The 22,620-nt window shown below is 39.0% G+C and overlaps 3 protein-coding genes across 6 annotated transcripts in view; 1 reads left to right on the top strand and 2 right to left on the bottom strand.

The window, feature by feature from the left end:
• The window catches only part of caska (calcium/calmodulin-dependent serine protein kinase a), a 291,466-nt gene that overhangs the window by 211,408 nt on the left and 57,438 nt on the right, over positions 1 to 22,620 (top strand). For all 4 annotated transcript variants that reach the window (XM_066686055.1, XM_066686057.1, XM_066686056.1 and 1 more), the window contains exons 6-8: positions 12,368 to 12,470; positions 19,379 to 19,554; positions 20,588 to 20,710. In XM_066686055.1, coding sequence (XP_066542152.1) covers positions 12,368 to 12,470; positions 19,379 to 19,554; positions 20,588 to 20,710 — 402 coding nt within the window. The remainder of the gene's footprint in view (positions 1 to 12,367; positions 12,471 to 19,378; positions 19,555 to 20,587; positions 20,711 to 22,620) is intronic.
• gpr82 (G protein-coupled receptor 82) lies at positions 107 to 6,890 on the bottom strand. The gene is made up of 2 exons (XM_066641090.1): positions 6,595 to 6,890; positions 107 to 3,349 (listed from the first exon to the last, which is right to left on the bottom strand). Exons 1-2 carry the CDS (start codon positions 6,657 to 6,659, stop codon positions 2,341 to 2,343), a joined length of 1,074 nt encoding a protein of 357 aa, XP_066497187.1. The 5' UTR covers positions 6,660 to 6,890; the 3' UTR covers positions 107 to 2,340.
• Positions 7,835 to 11,850, bottom strand: gpr34b (G protein-coupled receptor 34b). Its single transcript, XM_066641080.1, has 2 exons — positions 11,717 to 11,850; positions 7,835 to 10,134 (listed from the first exon to the last, which is right to left on the bottom strand). The coding sequence occupies exon 2, from the start codon at positions 10,107 to 10,109 to the stop codon at positions 9,060 to 9,062; it is 1,050 nt and encodes a 349-aa protein (XP_066497177.1). The 5' UTR covers positions 10,110 to 10,134; positions 11,717 to 11,850; the 3' UTR covers positions 7,835 to 9,059.

Genomic DNA, 22,620 nt, shown 5'->3' on the forward strand with positions numbered 1-22,620 from the left:
CTTGGCATCAAAGCTGGCAATGATATCATTTATAACTAACCCCTTTTGGAGAGGGGTACATTTATAATGTTTTATGTAGGGCTATGACCATCATTATGAAGTGCTTATGAGACCTCATGCACAGTGCAACCTTTCTGCATTGATTTATCAATTTTATGCCATTTCCCTTTCATTTGAAATGTTACAAAAGGGCTTTTGTTATGTTCTGTATTCACTCTTTGATGAAAATAAAAGAACAACATGAGTCTTTGAGAATCAGTCATCATCAAAGTCAATGGTAAATTGGCTACTTGTCCTCTTTCAGACTCTGCTGGACATGACAGAGAATTACAATCAATATGAAATGCAGGGGAACAAAGCTCCAAAGTCATTTTGTGTATTGAGTATTGTTTATGTAGACATTTCTAACCTGTTTATATTGTCACTTACATGTCAACTTGTCATGTAAATATTTTAAGTTTGCAAATTACAAAATACCTTTATTTAACATTATCCCAGCAGTACCTTGTAATAACTTGTTTAAATTATTTTTTTTATAAAGGTCTTATAACACATTATATAAATACATTCATAAGCATATTTATAAACATACATGCAAAAGGTCTTTGACAGTCATTAATTTTCAAGAAGCAGAAGCACATAAAAACGTTACATACTATGTGAACCACATAGGTGGAAACTTCATATTCTGGAGCTCTTTTTCTTACATTGGCATCAGTGTGCTTGATTTTATTGATGGTAGTACAAGCTCAAAATTGTACAAAGTAACCTAGCATCTTGGAATCTTTTGAAATGATTATTTTCCAATAGCAAATGATAGGCAAATACACTTCAAAACTGTATTGCATGGCACAAATGTCTGAATACCTCTGTGACCATAAGTCCAAATACATTTGGAGACGCAAAATGAAAAAAATCATTTTGCGTTTATTTTAAGTTTCAGTCATTTATGTTCATGCCAGTTACCCATGTTTCAATTTTGGACAATATATGTCAAAGTTCAAGATTGTAATCAAAAAACACCTTTTTTTTATTCAGAAGAGGTTTCTTCACCATCTCTCCAGTCTGTGCGTGAAACCGGTCTATTGTGTTTACGAAGCCTCAGTGTCTGTAAATGAATAATAAAAATAAAAAACTGGTCTCTGTCTGGTATGCTAGGCTTTTTCTCTCGATCAGAATATTGCTCTATTTCTGTTCCATAGGGGGGTAATATTGACTTTTTGCTGTTTCAGATCACTAAAGGTGGGAATCCTCCAGACTCGGTTGACGGCTAACTTATGATACAAATGAGTTTCTGTGGTAATTCAAACACTGAGTAAAAACATACAAACAAGTTAAATTCAGCTATGTGCAAAAAACAGTCATTTTGTTTTATACAAACACACCTTTCCACCTTAAAAAAGCACAGAGCTTTGGAACATAAACAACACAAGAAAACTGTGTTTCCATACAATCGTAGACTTTCTCTTTAATGTGTCCCCATTTTTGACATACAATTGCATGCCCACAGTTTGTTATCACCACTGAAAACCTTTACAAGTGGAATGAGATGCTCTGCAGAGACTTCATCTAAATCTAAGTTCACCATGCTCAGTGCCATATGTTAGTTAGGGAGGTGTAACTACCCCCAGCATCAGGTGATGGAGTAGTTATACTGCATTCTGTTGGAGCCATGCACTTCCAACATCTGTTGTAAAACAGGTCAAGTTAAGGAATTTTTTTTAGAACCTTTATGTTATGTATTGGTTCTTTAAAATTTGAACTTGCACAAGCAACACTTTCAGCCGTTCAATCATTTTTTAATTTTTTAACGCTTTACTCTGTTCAGCGTTACGGTGGGTCCATGCATGGCATCATTGGGTGCAAGGCAGAAACACACCCTGGACAGGCTTTCAGTCCATCATAGGGCATCATACATTTAGGGCAGTATTGCACAGCCAATCCACCTTCCAACCTGTGTTTTTGGAGTGTGAGTGGGAAACTGAGCATTCTGAGGATACCCACACAGACACAGGGAGAACACACCAAGATCCTAACAGATAGTGACCTGAGATGGCGATTGATTCCAGAACTCTGAGATCCTGAAGTTCTGTGGCTGCAACTCTATCTGCAGAATCTTTTTGGTATTTTCATTTCAAAGAATGCAGTGTGGTTGCAAACACAATTAAATCAAGACCTGTTCCCCCTCCTCATTGTCCACTTTATTCTGAAATTTAAAAATAGGTTTAGAACAGGTTTGTATACTATGAGTCTTAACCTGTAATTTCTCAAGGGATTCTGTAGAAGTCTAGTATCTACAAAACCAGGCCAAATGAGTCTGGAAGTTCTGTAGATGACCTCTCATTCCAGTTTACCATTGAAGGTCAGTTCAGTGGCGTGTATCTGAGGTGTGACTTGGCTGCGTGTGATCTCAGGCTTTGGACTGGTTCTGGTGTTGCGTTTGACTCGGCAGCAGGGCAAGCGCATGGTCAGGTGCAGTGCGGGATGCAAGCAGCTGCTCAGTGCTGCCACTAAGATGGTGAGATTCTTGATGTTCATATTCTGTTGCTGCTTGTCGCAGTCTCTTCTGTCCTCCGACAAAATGATCCTGATCCTTTGCACATGATAGGGCAAGAAACAGGCCACAAACAGAATCACAGAGGCCAAAATCTTCCTTCTGACCTTCAGGCCTCCTCCAGGCCCAAATCCCGCACCCACCATGCTTCCCCCTCTCACCTTCTGGAGGTGGAAGATTAGCAGGCCGTAACTGACCAGCATCAGACCCAGGATGAAGAAGAACATCCCGATACCTGCACCATGAAGAGTGTTGAGTTGCTCTATTCTCGTGTTCACCACGTGGTGGAAGCAGGTGTTATGTGCTTGATCTGTAGAACTTACACTGGTTTTATATCCCACAGGAATGCATATAGTGATGATCCCTATCACCCAGGTGACCACACAGATACACTTGCAGAACGGTGGCCTCCTGAAGGCTTGGAAAATTGCCCATCGAGGCTGTACCACGGTAGCGTAGCGGTTGATGCTAGTCCACAGTAAGAAGCACATGTTACAGTACAGGTTGATGTAAAAGAAGGAAACGGTAACAAACATTGTAATCGAGCAGATGACGGTATCAGTCAGCCATTTGGTGGCATTGCTGTAGAAGGCTGTCCAGAAGGGGAAACTGCAGCAGACCATCAAGTCCGACACAACTAAGTTTAAGGTGAAAATGACTGTTGGAGACCATTCAGAGTGCCAGAGGTCCAGAAAGGCAAGCCCATTGGCCAGGAAGCCCAGGATAGCCAGGGTGAGATAGAGCCAGGGCAGAACAATAACATGGTACCTCTCAGGCTCCAGTGGACATCCTTTACTGGAAGAACAAGAGCAGAAACCAGGAAATATTAAGTGTATATTAACGTAACTAATGTTCTTCTTTACAGTTCTCATGTTCTATTATGGTACATTGACAGCTACATAAGAGGAAACACCTCTAAGGTTTAGACTTACCGGACAGACCCGTTCTCTATTTCTATTTCTCTCATTTCATGCATTTTGTGCATTTCATGGGGAGCTGGGGTAATATAAATTTACTACAGGATGTCAGTAATGTTTATGATTTATTTGCCCTTAATAAGAATTAATTAATTAATAATTCTTGGTGAAAATAACAGAGATGGGAGTGCTACTCGATTCACACATTGCCAACACACAATGGATCAGACACAGCAGAGCTACTTGAGTTTTTAGACTGTTACTACTGTACTGAGTACAGCCCTCCTACCAAAGGTATCTCTCAATCTCTCAGTAACCCTATTTCCTTGTCCAAATATTTATTTCCTTGTCCATATTTCCAAAATGGATAAAACTTTACTAATTCTTTAAAACAGATCTAATAAACTGTTTAATAATAGCTTATTTGCATGAGACTAGTATAATTTAGTATAGTATTAATTAGTAATGTCGCAATCACACAGCTTGGGGGTTCAAGTCCCACTCAAGTCAAGTCTGTGAGGAGTTTGGTGTGTTCTCCCTGTTTCTGTGTGGGTTTCCTCTGGGTGTTCCGGTTCCCTCCCATGGTCCAAAAACACAAGTTGGTAGGTGGATTGGCGACTCAAAAGTGTCCATAGGTGTGAGTGTTTGAATGAATGTGTGAGTGTGTTTCGCCCTGTGAGGGACTCGCTGCATGTCCTACAAAAAATGTATCTTCATCCTCAGTCCTTATATACAGCTTTGCCTGTTCAGGGGATTTTTTTTTTTGCATTTACAGATTTTTAAATTGACTCTGAGTCTGTTAAGTCTTGGCTTTCTGAGCCTATATGAACACGTCATATGAACTCAGACCTCTCTAAATGGTCTCAACAACAAACCAACTCTAGATTCAGGATTCTCAAGGTGGTCTCAGTACGTTTGAAGCTGGCTTTGAAGTCAGATTGATAAGTGCCTTGTGAAAACAAAATGGCCTCCATCTGATTTGTGTTTTACAGTCTGGTTGCTATACACACGTATCATTTATGATGTATTATAACGTGTCATACATTCAAAGCCATCATCTCTGCTTCCAGGTCTTGGTAAAGTCCCTCAGACTGACTGACTCTGGGTTTGTTTGAGCTCATGATAACTTAGTAGATTTTATGTAATAAAAATAAGTCATTACAGTCACGATTTTTATTGTGATTTGACTGTGATATGCAGATTTGAACTCCATACCTATGTTGAAATCACTAACACTCAGCCTTAAAAGGCTTATTGCTATTATAGAACAGTGTTGTGAAACAATAAAAAATACATCAGCTATGGTCAAATTTAAATGTTTTTTAATAGCATGGCACTATTAAAATTACTCAAATCTGATCCATTATTCACTGGATGTTAACAACACTTCCACATGTGATAATACAGTGGTATTCCATCCTAAATATATACTTTTTTGTTTTTCAAATTTGTGGAAAGGTTGCAGAAACAGAACCAGATGAGACAAGTTTCCTTGGAAACAGTAAACACCAAATGTTTATTTCAGTACTACAACTGTAAAAATATTTTATCCGACCACATATAAACACATGTAAACATGATTTAATTGGCGAGAGGCTAAACAGTACAGAGAGGCTTGTGTAGGGTCCATTTGTTTCTCTTTATCAGATTACTGCATTTTTTTATACAGATAACTACGAGGAAACTACCCTATTGTGTGACTGTTAACACACCCAGTGCTAAAGAGGACCAGAAAGAGAACTTGGTTCCCTCTAAATTTCAAAAGAACTACATGTGAAACGACTTTAACCTGTTGTTTCCTGCTGGTTAAGAGGGGATCAGTCATATAAAAAGAGGGAAGAGACAAAAATAGAAATGCAGTGTAAAAGACCTGACTTCTTGTTGAAATATGGAAGCATATTAAATGAAAACTTGCTGCTGAACAAGTCACACTAAGTACTTTGTTAAAACCATTGTGTGCCATGAATTATCTTTGTACTTTGCATTATAGCAATGTATTAGTTAAGAGCACTGTTTAAAGTCAAAGACCACCCTTCATTTCTTTAGCTTCCAGTCACGATATTCATTTTCCAAGTTCAAATAAATACTAAAAATTAATAAATAAAACTTAAAAACCAGAAAAAAATGCTCTTGTTCCAGGTAGAGCCATTTAAAAGTCACAAACCACATCAACATTGCTAGACATGACCATACCACATGTATGATCAGATTAGCAGCACTTTAGACTTTAATTTTTGGTACTTATCTTATGTTTCTGCGTAAGACTGTTGAACACTATGGGCATGACAGGACATGTAACTATTAAGTATCTATTAATAAGAAAAGGAAATGAAGAGAAAAGGAGATTTGCAAGTCAGTCATGGAAGCTGTTTTTAAAGATGTTCTCAGAACAGTGGATAATGGAGTCAAAGCTGCGATAAATGCAAAAGGTAGACAGGATAAATACAGAAATGTTTGAATGGTTGCTGTGACATCTGTGCAATTTTCTGTGTATGTGTGTGTATATATATATAGGCTTTTTTGCGAAACAAGAATTAGTAGATGTCACTGACTTTTGCACTGTATTTTTAGATTTGTGTGAATCTGTTGACCAAGCAAAATATGAAAGGATATGATAAGGTATGATAGAAGTTATACCTCCAATTGTAGTGTTTATTAACAAAATATGTGCATGATGGACATATATATTCAGAATATTATTACATTTAATAGAGGTGTATGTAAACAAAATATGTGCATGATAAATATGTATTTAATGCAAAATTAATATTACATGAAATCATATATATAGTCAGAGTTTGTATAACATACTCATCTTGCCTGTAGATTTCATTGGCTAAGACAAGTGACAGTGTACAATGTAGCCGAACAAAACAGAGATCTGCATGAATGTGTTTAATTATCCGGTATTACACAATTATTAATCTCTGAGAAGTACAGTTGTAGTACAGATGTAAATGGAGATTTAGCATAATTTGACACTATACAGAGGCATTATAACAAGATGAAGGGCTTTGATTATACCTGCATCCATAGATACATACACTTAGCTTTCTTTCATCATTTTATCATCATTTGTCAAGTGCAGACAAATCATAGTAATAAAAGAGATGTGACATGTACCTTTCATTGTTGTAGGTTCCATAAATGTGAGCGAGATGAGTTGTGTTAGCCCAGGGATCTGGCATACTGGTTAGCTGTAGTCACTAGTTTCCTCTTAATGTCTGATGTAGCGTTTGTCTTCATAACACCTTCATGGCATGGGGCCTAAAGGGGGGAGGGTTTGATCTATTCACAAGGGAACTAGGCAAGTTCTCTTCTAACCACATCCTGCACTCACTGCTATACTAGGAGTTGTATGTTTGTTCTGATGCACTTCTTATGTCTTTGCTTCTGGTTTTGCATTGGTGTGTTTTGAGCGTCATGAGTGCAGTCCTACTCTGAATAATCACCGCCTCAATTGTGTAGCAGCCACACACTGACCGTTCCTCATTCTGTTTACATTCACACAGCACTATTAATGATATTAATGTAGTACAGTGGTCTACCAGAAGAGGGCAGTCTAAGTTTGCAGTTGTTATTAGTTTCTCGTTTTGAGCTTCTGTACAGTGCAAGGTGGAAATGCAGAAACTTCCGCCCCAAAACAGAATCACCCAACAGGAGATTTAAAAATCAATATATGACTTTCAGAGAATTGTCCAACTCTAACTGACCACTGTGAGAATACTGATTGGTGTCCAACATGTTACAACTTAGCAAAATGATAAATACACTTCTTAAAAAGCGAATATAAATCTCACTACATTATATCTAGGTCACTGTATTTCATGATAAGTTTTGTTTGCTTTGTTTGTTTGTTTTTTTTTATGATTGCTGTAACTCAAGCACATTTTGATGTAGTGATTGGGATGGGGGGTGAGGGGGTGGGTCAAATAGAGAAAAATACACAAAAGTGTGTACAAATACTGAAGCAGTATATGTTTCATATTGCATTTTTACAACTAAGAATGTGAGGTTATACAGCAGGGATGGTTTCTGTAGGGCAATAGGATGACGCATCACCTTATTCTACTACAGTAAAAACTCATGTCTCTGTATTAAACAAGCTCTGCCAGACAGAGCTGGACAGTACGACTCCACAATACTCTTTATTCTGGAACTCATTCATTCATTGTCTATAACCACTTATCCAGTTGTGGGTCCGGATCCTACCCGGAATCATACACACTCACACATTCACTCACACACTCACACCTATGGACATTTTTGAGTTATTCTGGAACTCCTGCACCTAAAATAAAATTTCTGAACACTGAAGAGTGAAAAATTTATAGAATTAGATATCACTTTTATTTGTCACTTTTTTGTTTATTACCACAGTTGATTTGCTGTAGAGGCAAAGTAACTTTATTAAAGAAAACCTTTATAATGAACTCCTGGATGAAGCTGTACAGTATATAGATAAAGCTTTATGAATATAAATCTAAAATAAAAACAAGTTAGATGGCACTGTGAAGTTAGATTCCTGATTCATTTGGACAGTGCAATGTGCCAAAATAGATGGCTAGCTCATAATTTGTCCAGTGAACAAGTCACATTAGCAGTTATTGCAACAATTGCCCCCCTGAGAGATTTGGCAGGAACCGCCACTGTTATACAGTACAGTGCAAAATTCAGAGACCACCTTTTTGTAATTACATTCCAGTCAAATTGGCTATTAATCACAAGTTATTACTTTTCGAGATGATTTACAGTAGTGGGGAGTATGAGAACAATGAACTGACCCACCCCAGGGTCCAGGCCTCAGCGTCACTGGATGAATTTTGGGATTAATGGTGAGATTTTGAAAAGCAAGGAGCGCAACCAACTTCTTACACTGAACCTTATGAAAGGAGTGAGAACTATCACTGCAGATTTCAATGAAAAACAGAAAGTAAGATTACAATTTTATAAGCAGTTTTTTTAAACATTTGTGTAATTTGCTGTTAAACATATTTTCCCCTGATGTTGAAAAATGTGTTTTTGAGTGTGTGCTTTGACAAAAAAAAAAAAGAAAGAAAGAAAATGGAAATCAGGTCACCATTACTATGAGTCATTTCTGTCATTGACTCCAAACTCACAGTTACACCAACAATCTATGCATATTTAAAGTGTTCTGTTCCAAAATAGCATTACATTACAGAGGCACCTTTGGAACATTGCTAAACAAACGTTTATGAGAAGATCTGCTTAAAATATGTATTTCCAGGCCTGTATTTATTTACACGTGAACAAGAAAAACATTATTTAGAAACTAACCAGACTAGACTAGAAATGTCATAGTGTTTTCTGAGGATCATTTGAGAGTTTGTTGAATAGAATTTGATGAATATATCATGCTGTAGCATTGTTTGAAATGGTTAAGTCCTAAGCTTAAACACTAAAAGGTTTGTCCCAGATAATCGACCTCCAGTGACCTCCTGCACAGTCTGTTGAAAGCAAATGCTGCATTTGGAGCTTGTATTCGAGTTAAACCATGTCACCAGGTCTGTCAGGTATCCTGACTAAAGCCAATATGAACGGCAGTATTTCTTTTCAAAGAGTTGGTCTCACTCTGTATTCTGCTCCTTGAGGTTTCTCCCAGTTTCATTACCAGAGCTGCTGGAACCTGCTGAGGCCCTCAGAGAGAGGCATTTACACAGCACCTCCCGCACAGCCCTACGCACTGAGCTGCAGAGCAAGAAGTACATGACCGGATCAAGGCAGCTGTTGAAGGCAGAGAACAGCAGGGCAATCTCATTGGTTTTGTCCACCAACTCAACCCACTGGCAGGAGACGTTGGTTATCTGTGAGATGATGTAGAAGATCCTCACCAAGTGGTAGGGAACAAAACAGATGGTGAAGAGAAAGAGAACGAAGAAGGACTTGCGAGCTGTTCTGCCGTACTTGGCTGCGTTGGGAAGGTCAGGCTTATCCCGAGAAACCCGAAGCAGTCCCATGGCGATCTTCCCATAAGACATTACAAGGGCACAGTAGATCACCCAAAAGACAACCACCAAGATGAGGTTGAAGAAGCCTTTCCATTTTGCATCTCGCAGATGTTTGTACTGGAAACACTTATTGGGTGGTGTGCTCTCCTTGGTAACAATTAATGGTAATATTGCAGCAATTGATATCACCCAGAGAAGGCAGCAAGTGAACATACTCTGTCTATTCCTGAGAAACCTCTGTCTGGTTGAGATCCTTTGCAACTTCAGGTAGCGATCAATACTAATAAGGCCCAGCAGGACAATGCTTATGTACATGTTCATGTAGAACACATTGCCCACCACCCTGCAAAGGACTGGATTCAGAGTCCAGCAGTCTTGGTTGGCATGATACATGATCCGAAAAGGCAGACACACCACAAGGAGCAAGTCTGCCACAGCCAAGTTGATGAGGAAAACCCGCACCGAATTCTTCTTGGAGTGTATACGCAGGAACACCCAGAGAGCCAGAAGGTTTCCAACCAAGCCCAGCAGGAAGAAGAGCGAGTAGGAGACTGCCAGCAGGACCCCCAGAGTGCCGCCGTCTAAACTGCAGTTCAGAAGAACTTGATTTTGAGTTCCTGTCAATCTGACTATTGTAGGAGTGGAGTTGTTGGTGCAGTTCTCTGCCATCGCGACCTGCTGAATTCACCCACCTCTGAAAGAAACAGAAGCACTTTTAACAACTTTCCTCACATCATTTAGTCCTCAGGGAACCCCAGTAAGCCCATACTTTATGCTCTAAATTGGGCTGGGGCAAAAAGTCTGGTCTGCCAAGAGTCCAGCAAGGACCATTAAAAAAAAAAAAAAAAAAAAAAAGCCTACTTCCCAAATGTGGTTCCTTGTAAGAAAGAAGTCGACATGCTTCCTTATTTTAACTCATATCATACCACCAGACTAAACAAATTACGGCTAGAGCAAAAAGCCTGTCTGTGTTGCTAGGCAAATATAAGTTTTTACCTACTGCAGTCATTCAAAGTGCTTTAGCAAATAAATATGCAAGAGTGCTGAGATATAAACAAAAATATGATATAAACAGGTAGACAAACATGATTAAAAGTGATTCAAACAAAGGAAAGATATGAAAAGCATTGGAATATTACTGAGATTTAGCACCTCAGAAAAGCATTTGCAAGGATAATAATTTTTTTTAGAATATGGTTGTGGTTAGATAGGACACATCACAGATCTTCTTAAATATCTGTTCCAGTTACATGAAGAGTAACCACTAAATGCTGCTTCTCGTTTAGTTTGGACTCTGGGCTCGACGAGCTGTCCTGAGTCCATGGGTCTAAGAGATCTATTTTGTATATATTCAGCACTTCAAACTCTATTCTGTAACTAAGTGAAAGCCAGTGTAGTTATTTTTGGAAAGTCTGTTTAGCTGTCTACTGGTCTGTTAAGTCCAAATATTTGAACCTTTAAACAGGCAAGCCATTCAGAAGGGATACAAAGGATATACATAGAGGGAAAAGGAAACAGATAAAACATTTACTACGATTAGATTCACAGGAGGAAAATCAATAAACAAATTCTACAAATTCAAAGAGCAGAAAAGCAGGTACATATACCAGTAATGATGTTTCTAATGTAATTTTTAAAAGCGGAGATTGACATAAAGGTCTTTAACATTTCCTGGAGTTTATTCCAATCTTTTGTGTCAGATGACCAGAGCAATGTGAAGCCAAAAGTGGAATTTGTCGTAGGGATTTTCAGTTGGATGTACTTGGACGACCTGGTGTTATATGCAGCAGACAACGGTTGTATCAGATTTAGTAGATATTCATTTGTAGAATTCTGTCCCCTATTCTTTCTATAGATCCATTTTATTTTGAGGCCAAATAATCATATTTCTCTCTCTCTCTCTCTCTCTCTCTCTATATATATATATATATATATATATATATATATATATATATATATATATATATACATACATGTTCCCTGTAAACTTATCAGACTAACTAAGATGTGGTTGAGACTCTCTGGGTGAAATTGTGAAATGCTGCACCCTGAATATTGAGTTGCTGAAGAGCAGAGAGGGGTGAAACCGAGGCTTTCTATCGTAACAAAAATACCATTTCAAAATATTGTTTAAAATATTGATCACATGTAAAAGCAAAAAAAAAAAAGAAAGAAAATGCATAGTTAAACTTTTAAACCGAGACACTCGGTTAATATTAAATTTAAATATAATATTGATAAAATATAATGGTTTAAACAATACAAATGGTACACACCTTCTGAATGCCTTGTGGAATATGTTCAGGTACTGTTTCACCGCTTCAGGAATCGAGAAGCATATTTTCCCTCTGCCTCAGATTCCAGATTAATCTGTAAACCCTTGCAGCACTTTTCTGCCTTTAGTTTAAACTCCTTGCATGTTGCTGACAGCTCCAGAACTAAAGCACAGGCTGCAGGAGGCTTTTCAAAGACCAAAAGGGGAAGCAGTAGGCAGCTTTTTTTTTCTTTTCTTTTTTTTTTTTTTAACCACAGAACCACACACTTTCTGACACTAGCTGATCATGTGGTTAGTTTAAATAGCATGATCACAGTGCTTCTCGATACGCATTTATTTAGCAATGTTGTATAAACATTAGTTGGTAAAATCCTGCTATCTTACTTCTCCAGTGTAAAACAGACACAAACTCTTGAGAAATAGTTTTGAGATAGAGATCTTATGTTGTCATGTTTTCTTCTAGCTTTCTAACAGTCCCCCCCCCCCACTGATGTTCTAATCAAAGGTCATGTGTTACAGTGCAGGTGCAGCTCTAAATCACTCTCAGTTGTTGTGTTCTGCTTTGAAGATATCTGAATGGGTCAGTTCGGCAGAATTTTGCTTAATTATGCATGTTTTGTTCCATTTTTTTTCATTTTTTTTCCTCTGGCAGCCCCACTGTGTTTTGCTGGCGTCAAAGGAGAATTCCGCTCCGGTGAAGCTGGGTGGCTTTGGAGTTGCTATACAGCTTGGAGAGTCAGGACTAGTGGCTGGAGGTAAGCACGAGCAAACCGCCGGCAATAGAGGTGACATACCCATTTTCCACTACACTACAAAAGGTTTTTGAGAAATGCCATAGAAGAACCACTTTTGGTTCTCCATAAAGAAACTTTTTTGCTAATAAAGTTTAAAAGTGTAAAGATTGGCGGCACGGTGGCGCAGTAGGTAGCGTCGCAGTCACACAGCTCCAGGGACCTGGAGGTTGTGTGTTTGATTCCCGCTCCGGGTGACTGTCTGTGAGGAGTTGGTGTGTTCTCCCCGTGTCTGCGTGGGTTTCCTCCCACAGTCCAAAAACACACGTTGGTAGGTGGATTGGCGACTCAAAAATATCCGTAGGTGTGTGTGTGTCTGTGTTGCCTTGTAAAGGACTGGCGCCCCCTCCAGGGTGTATTCCCGCTTTGCGCCCAATGATTCCAGGTAGGCTCTGGACCCACCGCGACCCTGAACTGGATAAGCGGTTACAGATAATGAATGAATGATCTTTAAATCAAGTGATTGATTTTTAAAACTTTTACAGTTTCTTCACACTCACACACATCTCTTAAACAAACATGGTTCTTTACAAACATTTTTTTTTCGCAACACTCAGATACAAAGCGGATTCCAAAATAGTTGGGACACTAAACAAATTGTGAATAAAAACTGAATGCAATGATGTGGAGGTGCCAACATCTAATATTTTATTCAGAATAGAACACAAATCACAGATCAAAAGTTTAAACTGAGAGAATGTATCATTTTAAGGGAAAAATATGTTGTTTCAAAATTTCATGGCGTCAACAAATCCCAAAAAAGTTGGGACAAGGCTATTTTTTACCACTGTGTGGCATCCCCCTTCTTCTTACAACACTCAACAGACGTCTGGGGACAGAGGAAACCAGTTTCTCAAGTTTAGAAATAGGAATGCTCTCCCATTCATGTCTAATACATACCATCAGTGATGCAGGCTTCTGAACGGAGCGTTGATAACAACTTGGGTTATCCTTGTTCTCTGTGGTCTGGATGACATGGCGTCCCAGTGTTCCATAAAGAACTTCAAATCGTGACACATCTGACCACAGAACAGTCTTCCGTTTTGCCACACTCCGTTTTAAAAGACCCCTGGCCGAGTGCAAACGTCTGAGCTTGTGGAGCTTGCTTAGAAATGGCTTCCTCTTTACACTGTAGAGTTTCAGCTGGCAACAGCGGATGGCACGGTGGATTGTGTTCACTGACAATGCTTTCTGGAAGTATTCCTGAGCCCATTCTGTTATTTCCTTGACAGTGGCATTCCTGTTTGAGGTGCAGTGATGTTTAAGGACGCGGAGATCACGAGCATCCAGTAGAGTTTTATGGCCTTGACCCTTACGCACAGCAATTGTTCCAGATTCTCTGAATCTTTTGATGATGTTATGCACGGTTGATGATGATAACTTAAAAGTCTTTGCTATTTTACGCTGGGTAACACCATTCTGGTATTGCTGCACTATCTTTCTGCGCAACAATGGTGGAATTGGTGATCCTCTTACCATCTTGGCTTCAGAGAGACACTGACACTCGGAGAAGCTCTTTTTGTACCCAATCATGTTGTCAATTGACCTAATTAGTGTTAATTGGTCTTCCAGCTGTTTGTTATATGCTCAATTTCCTTTTTCCAGCCACTTATTGCTACTTGTCCCAACTTTTTTGGGGTTTGTTGACACTGTGAAATTTTGAATCAACATATTTTTCCTTTAAAATGTTACATTTACTCTTTTGATCTGTCATCTATGTTCTATTACGAATAAAATATTGACATTTGCCATCTCCACATCATTGCATTCAGTTTTTATTCACAATTTGTTTAGTGTCCCAACTTTTTTGAAATCTGGTTTGTAAGAAAACCCCACCTACAAGACCTTTAAACAGCCCTGTTCAAAATGACCAGTTTGAGCGCCTGTTCCTTTAAATGAGAATGAGCTACAGCTTAGTTCAGCACGAGAGTCCATGAATGAAGAACAGGAACTTTGGATATTTAGTGTTTTTTCCTTTTTTCCCCTTTCTTTGTTTTGATTATATTACTGAATCTCAGTACTTGATGTAAGGAGTGGAGCAGAATCAGAACAGCTTGTTTTATCTTATGTTTTTCTGATATGGACAGACTGGATTTTCTTGCTTTACAGTTTGTGGGTTGGAAGGCTAAAGGTACACAAATGTGTAAATGTACTGAAAATCTATGTCTCCTTTAAAGCAACGCAATTTACTTCAGGGACCTGGAGGTTGTGGGTTCAAGTCCCACTCTGGGTGACTGTATGTCAGGAGTTTGGTGTGTTCTCCCTGTGTCTGCGTGGGTTTCCTCTGGGTGCTCTGGTTTCCTCCCCTGGTCCAAAAACACACGTTGGCAGGTGGATTGGCAACTCAAAGTATTCCTAGGTGTGAGTGTGTAAGTGAATGTGAGAGTGTGTGTGTCACTCTATGAAGGACTGGCACCCCCTCCAGGGTCTATTCCTGCCTTATGCCCAATGATTCTGGGTAGGCTTCTGACCCACCGCGACTCTGAACTGGATAAGGGTTAAAGAGAATGAATCAATGAAGCTGTGCTTACAAACCTGGGGGCATATACTGATGCAGTAATATTTAATAAGGGGTGCCATCTCCTTGGCTGCAAGAAAAGTGTCCTTTATCTGGCTGATCAAATGTTTGCTTCGGGTAGAGAACATTTTGGCTCGGCGCTTTGTTTATAGATGTTTCAGTTCATCTATATTTTTGGGTTGCCTTGCATGAGTGGTTGGTTTCAGATCACACGACAGCATTTCAGTGGAACATTTTATTTATATGTATATACTATATAACTATTGCTATAGTAGTCATCATGGTAAACATCATGAAGCCCACTGTTGTTGTTTTTGTGTGTGAACATCATACCAACCTATAACCTACTATGTCGGATTGATTCACTCAGCTAAAAGAGCTTTAGTGAAGTCAGATGTGGGTGTTGCATCATCTAGCTCTAGATCACGAACACCTGTCCAAGTCAGCACAAAAGTTTTGAAGGGTGCTCTAGAACACAGTTCCACTGCTCCACAGCCCAGCGTCTGGGGTCTTTGTACTACCCTTGCCATTGCATAGCAAAACATGATGACCTTGTGCTTATGGGTAGTTGATATCCATCATTCCCTTTCATGGCTTTGTAGAGATTATTTTTTTTTCATTGCTGCAAGTGTGCTGGCCTTACACCAGGACGTCTGTTCACAAAGAACTTCCTGTCTTGCTACACAGGCAACACAACTACTGACCTCATGTTAGTTATTCTCCTTTTACGAAACCTGAACTTTGTTGTACACTACGTTCATGAGATACAGTTGAATGGGCTGCAGACCCCAGAGCTCCTGCTAAATTACTGAGACACTTTCCCAAGCTGTATGAAGTAAGAACTGAAACTAACAAATGATTTTGTGGAAGTTTCCTGTAAATGCAGGTGCATAAGCATTCTTTAACCACTTTGTCTTGTAAGCACACAATTTTACACTTATTACACATATTAGATAATACAGTTTACAAATGTAATATACGTAATATTTAGAACTGCGCTACTCTCTTGCCCCTAATATTCAGTGACCTACTGATAATTTTTCCACTAAAACGGGCCATAAAGGGCCTGGTAGTGTCATATTCATACAGCTCTAGGGACCTGGAGGTTGTGGGTGACTGTCTGTGAGGAGTTTGGTGTGTTCTCCCTGTGTCTGCGTGGGTTTCCTCCAGGTGACTGTCTGTGAGGAGTTTGGTGTGTTCTCCCTGTGTCTGCGTGGGTTTCCTCCAGGTGACTGAGGAATGTGATGTGTTCTCCCTGTGTCTGCGTGGGTTTCCTCGGGGTGACTATCTGTGAGGAGTGTGGTGTGTTCTCCCTGTGTCTGTGTGGGTTTCCTCCGGGTGACTATCTGTGAGGAGTGTGGTGTGTTCTCCCCGTGTCCACATGGGTTTCCTCCGGGTGCTCCGGTTTCCTCCCACGGTTGGTAGGTGGATTGGCAACTCAAAGTGTCCATAGATTTGAGTGTGTAAGTGAATGTGTGAGTGTGTGTTGTCCTGTGACTCTGTTGGACTGGTGCCCCCTTCAGGGTGTATTCCCACCATGCACCCAGTGATTCCAGTTAGGCTCTGGAGACACCGCAACCCTGAATTGGATAAGTGGTTACAGACAATGAATGAATGAATGAATATTGTTTTATAGAATATTTATATTAGTTTCACAGCCTTTATTTCATAGATCCAACACCCAACATTCTTTTCCATCTATCACATGAGTAGAGTAAGATAAAGTAAAAAAAAAAAAAAAAAAGAGAAAATATTAATTAATTCATTGTCTGTAACGGCTTATCCAGTTCAGGGTCGCAGTGGGTCTGGAGCCCACCCGGAATCACTGGGCACAAGGCAGGAACATGCCCTGGGTGCCAGTCCTTCACAGGGTGACACACATTCACATCTATGGACATTTTTGAGTTGCCAATTCACCTTCCTCATCGGAGGAAACCGATGTGGACACAGGGAGAACACACCAAACTCTTCACAGACAGTCACCCCGAGCAGGACTTGAACCCATAACCTCCAGGTCCCTGGAGCTGTGTGACTGCGACACTACCTGCTGCGCCACCGTAACGAGGGACTGCCAAACAGGTGTTAGAACCGAAGTGCAGGTTTAATGATATAAAGTCTGCAGCAATAACAGGCCAGGTCAAAACCGTGAGATCCGTCCAAAGTACAATGCATACAATCCAAAAGACAATCCAGAAACCAGTAACCAAACAGAACAAACAGGGGGTCAATACACAAAAGCTAGGCCAGGGATAACAACAAACTACTTTGAAATGAGGCCTGCAAGACAAAGGGCTTTTATACAAAATGGCAGACACAGGAAACATGTGACCAGTTCTAAAAATTCTGGTGAGAGAGACCTCTGTTGGTGTGGAGGATTGTTGGCAGCAGATGTATCACAAATATACAATGTATAGTGTATACAGTATCAGACTTTCTCTCTATTACGCCAGCTTTGACGTGAAAACTCATTTTCTGTAATCACTTCATCCTGTTGCGAAGGGAACCAGCGTCAATGGAGAATCATTGAACACAAGGCAAGACCACACCTCAGTCGGTGCATTGGTGATAAATAGTCTATAAAGAAATTAGAAATATAATAAACTTACACTGTTCATATGTGAGAAACAACAGAGAAAAAGACCAGGTATAAGACATAGGTTTATTCATGTTTGGCCTCATTCATATTTTTCACTGACCAGCTGCTGCATGTTCTCAGCATGTCTTGTCCTTTGTCTTGTCCTAATAAAATGGGGAAAAAAATCCAAACACACTGTAATAACCCCTGAGAGAAACTAATCAACAAAACACTAAACAGGGATCAGGAGAAACAGAGAAAAAGGAATTGGAGGAAACACAAGGAATACATAGGGAGACAAAAGGGGAACCGTCACTAGTATATAAAACAGATAAAGAGAAGTGAGGAGACACAGGAGTAATGTATGAAATAAAACAGAATCTAACATTGATACCTGGGAGCAGACACAGAAGTAAAAGCCAGAAAACAATGACTAAACTAGGTCACACATGGAACTGTAAACGTCAGAATATCAACGATAAATTGAGACTTAAAAAATGAATAAAGTATTCAGTGAGAAAGCTAGAAACAGAAAGAGCAATAATGACAAAGCACGTAACATGTAGATGCTAAGAATAAAAGACCTTAGAGAGCACCAGGAACAGGAAAACAACAAACCAGACAAAGAGGACAGGATGTATACAAAGAAACACGTGCAAAACGTGTAGACAAAAGAAGAGGACCAAAATAAAGGTGAACTTAGCACAAGAAGTGAAGGCTTGTAAAATTATCCACCATGTCTGTATTTTCTGATGTGATATCAAAGAGCTTCTCTCTGCAGTTCTAATAATTATGTAATGATTATAAGGGAGTTTATTTATTTATTTATTTATTTATTTGTTGGGCTGGAAATGTTGGGTTCGTGGGCTGTTCTCAGAACTGTAAGCACAGTGTAAGTACTCCAGTAACCCTGCTGTGTCTGATCCACACTGTGAAAGACACGCACACATGTTCTGTTAGTGTGACGGCAATGTGGAAATTAAGTGTATGTAAGCATGTATGTAAGATTTCCCTGTGTGAATATCATAAACATTACTGACATCCTGTGACAAAATGGCATTGCCCAAGGTTCCCTAATCACATCCAAACAGGGCTATAAACTTGGGTGGTCTGCCCAGCTATAATAATTGGCACCAAAATATATTTAATGGCAGGTTTAGAATTTTTATCCCCCTTTAAGAGAACAACATTATCTATGATCAGTTAACTCATTGAGAATCTCCCCTCTTGACCTGTTCATTCTGCTATCACGAGACCCACTGGAGGTCTGACAATCGCATGTGCTCTGCACAGACATTATAAATCCTATTAGGATTTATAGGAGTAGGATGCACATTAATAACACATATGTATAGACCACTGTTTTGTGCAGAACTTCCCTACAGCTGTCTGAACTTTCACTTCTCTGAGTGATGCTTTAAGTGGTCTTATGGATTTGTGTGAATCGTCTGATTTGTGCCTTAAGTTGCGTCAACTAATGTCTCTTCCGCCTTCTCTATTCTTCAGAAAACCCACAGTGAATATGATGGAATATTCATCTCCATTTTCCACAATAGTATGTTTCCAGACTGTGTTCTAATGAGATAAGAACACAAGGGCTAAGATACATACAGTAATAATAACATTACAGTATTTCCACGAGTAAAACTAAACCTGTTCAAATAGGGTTAGGTCTTTATATGCCTCTATTTATCTGCTGGATACCATTATTTTGTCAAAAACATTATCAGTTTGTGTTTGTGACGTTTATATCATTGGTGTGTACCTTCTGTGCTCCAGGCCGGGTAGGGACCCCTCACTTCATGGCTCCTGAGGTGGTGAAGAGAGAGCCGTATGGAAAGCCTGTGGATGTGTGGGGCTGTGGGGTCATCCTCTTCATCCTGTTAAGCGGCTGTCTGCCTTTCTACGGCACTAAAGAACGCCTGTTCGAAGGGATTATCAAGGGCAAATACAAGGTAGTGTACAAGGCTTAAGCACACTCTTTAAACCATTGTTGTAAACTTAAAAATTGCTTCTTCACACTTTAGCTGCAGTGATTTTAAGGGATGAAAGGTGGTTCTTTTATTACTGTCATGCCATAGAACTATTTACTTTAAAAGAGCTTCAAATTTAAGAGAAATCCCTATCATATTGTACCTAAGACTCTGTACAAGCACCGATCATTTGCTGAATCATAAACAATTAAAACTAAACCTCTAAAAGGTTACTCTCAGGATGTATGTTTGAGATATTGTAATGTTTGTAATAATAATTGTCTAATTAATTACACCTATATTCAATTTTCAAACTGTAACAGCATTCACTTAATTTATATTTGAAGCAGGATATGTGAAATTGTAAACCGTTTATTTTTACATTTTCTAAATTACTATATATAGATTTCCAGTGCCACTTTAAAATGAGACTACATGTATAAAGGTTTATAAATGGTTAAAAAAATCTATTTAATACATGGTTTATTAATTAGGTTGTAAACATCTTAAAAGAATAATCATTTGTAAGAGATAAAAAGGGAAAACATTACCTCTTTTTCATCTAATACTGAAAGTGTCTGCATTGAAACAAACTGAAACTGAAACACTGAAAATGTCAAGGTAAAGACAAAGTTGAGAATTTTTCATATGTTAAGGTGCCCCACATTAGCATCAGTGTTAATGTAATTGATTAAACCTGGTTATTAAATAGTTAAGCTTAGTAACAAATCTGTGCTGAAGCTGACAAAGTTAATGCCGACTAATGGCGACCCAGAACTCTGAGGTTTAACAGTGTAGAAGGATGTGGGTACACTTTAGCAAACAGCAGGTCACAGTTGCACTTCCTATCTGTGTGTTATAAATGCTTATTAATGACTTGTAGCTTACATTAAAATGGGTTGTATTTCCAGGTTCACAGCTCTTTTGGGTGTTCTATTCATGTTTTTATATAATTTGCATTTTGTATATATATATATCCATGTGTGATCTCTGTGTCTAATCTCTGTATGTGCAGATGAACCCCCGTCAGTGGAGTCACATCTCAGAGTCTGCTAAAGACCTGGTGAGGCGCATGCTGATGCTGGACCCTGCCGAGAGGATCACTGTGTACGAGGCTCTCAATCATCCCTGGCTCAAGGTACAGAATGCTCCATCACGTTCCGGTCTGATCAGCTGCTCTATCAATCCTCTTCACATTAACACTCTCAGAAAAAAAACTGTCATTGTGGTGGGGTGCTTATTCAGTACCTTTAGTTTTGGAACATAATTGTACCATATTCTTTAATAATTGAAGATTTTTAATCAGTCCGGTGTGTGTTCCCACCTTGCACCCTGTGATTCCAGGTAGGTTCCGGACCCAACACAACCCTGAAATGGGTAATCGGTTGCACACAGTGAATTAATTGATAGTTTTGTCCTGTTTCTACAGGTTAGGATAGTTGAGGTTGTTATAAAAGACATGTGAAAATAGATATATGTGCTGTTCTTTCAGCCCTGTTGAGAATGACTGGCTTTAACCCTTGGTCCTTAAAATGAGAATGAACAGCTCACCCAATATGAGCAAACATGAGTAAGAAGCGAGTGAGCAGGAGCTTTTGATTTCACCATTTTTGCTCAGTACTCTTATTGCACTCTTATGTGGTGTTTGTTATACTTCATGTAACCTTGTCTCTGTACTCTCATATAAATACTTGGAGATACTCAGACTAAAAGGCAAGACAACACTGGAGTCTCAGCACTTGATGCAGGTAGTTTTTTACCCTTGTTTGTGAGGCATCACAGTGACACCACAGAGTGTATTAATGAGCAGTGCCCAGTTTTAGTGGCAAAATAAATATCGGACCTAGAGCCTGTAAAGTATAAAAAGACAAACTGTTCATTATAAATTAAGAAACAGTAAATAATGATGTACAATTTAGTTTTAAAATATAAATTCAAAATGTAAATAAGTAAATATATAACAAACAAAAAAACAAACAAAAATTAGTAAAAGTGAAAGAAAAAGCATTCACTTATGACAAAGAGAATTCCACTGTTGCTCCATGAGTTGACTTCAGTATTTCTTTTAAATCTATACTCTCCAGCAAAATTGTTGATTACTTAAAACTGGTTACTCACAGACTGTACAACAAACCATGATACAACAAATGTTGTTGTCCACAGAAGTCACGCAATGCACATGAAAGCCAGCAACTTCTATGTGTAATATGGTCATGCTTCTACAAACCAAGAATCACCGCTAAGCACGCAATACAGTGGTGCACCAACGTCTTTGTCATTTTTCCCCCCTTTTGCAGTAACTTAAATTAAACCTGAGATTAGTCATACCCTGCATACCATGCTTAACCTTACACCTAATCAAAATGCTATCACTGGGCATGCCCTTAATCTTAACCCTGTATCACTAGGCATGCTCCCTACACTACCATAACTTTAACCCTAAGTCATATGAGTAGATTTAGTAACAGTGTGCGGCAGAGATATTTTGCAAGTCCGAGTCAAGTCTCGAGTCTCTCATGACGAGTCCAAGTCGGGTCTCAAACCTCTTATGGTTGAAAAGCATGAATGCCATTGTTCTGGCCCACATCACTGCACTGCTATTTCTTATGATTTTAAATAAGAAATAATACAGTACTGTCATTTTTAGCACACACTAGTTTCAAAACTCATCAGCTATACAATCTATACTTTTAAAAGTATGTTTCAGTTCAGTGTGAAGAAACCCACAAAAAAAATTAGCAACTCTTTTTTTGCAATATTTGAACTATTATTTTCTATTTGTAGCATCATTTATGACTCATTATTACCAGGATGTGTAGTTCAGGCATCTCATCATTCTTCAGTGTTTGAAAAAAAAATTTAAATCTTGTAAGTACAGGTCTGTGCAAGACAGATACTTTTTATGTGAAGTGTTTGGTGCAGCACATCTGGTGGAAACGAAAAGAAAGTTGTGGTTGCCTCTGAGTTTGACTCACAGACCCGTGGAAAAATAACGGAGAGGGCTTTATGTGTGAACTCTCATGTGGGGAATTAGCACTTGGCTGAGGG

Source organism: Hoplias malabaricus, chromosome 12 (assembly GCF_029633855.1).
Source record: "Hoplias malabaricus isolate fHopMal1 chromosome 12, fHopMal1.hap1, whole genome shotgun sequence".
NCBI classification, from domain to species: Eukaryota; Metazoa; Chordata; class Actinopteri; order Characiformes; family Erythrinidae; genus Hoplias; species Hoplias malabaricus.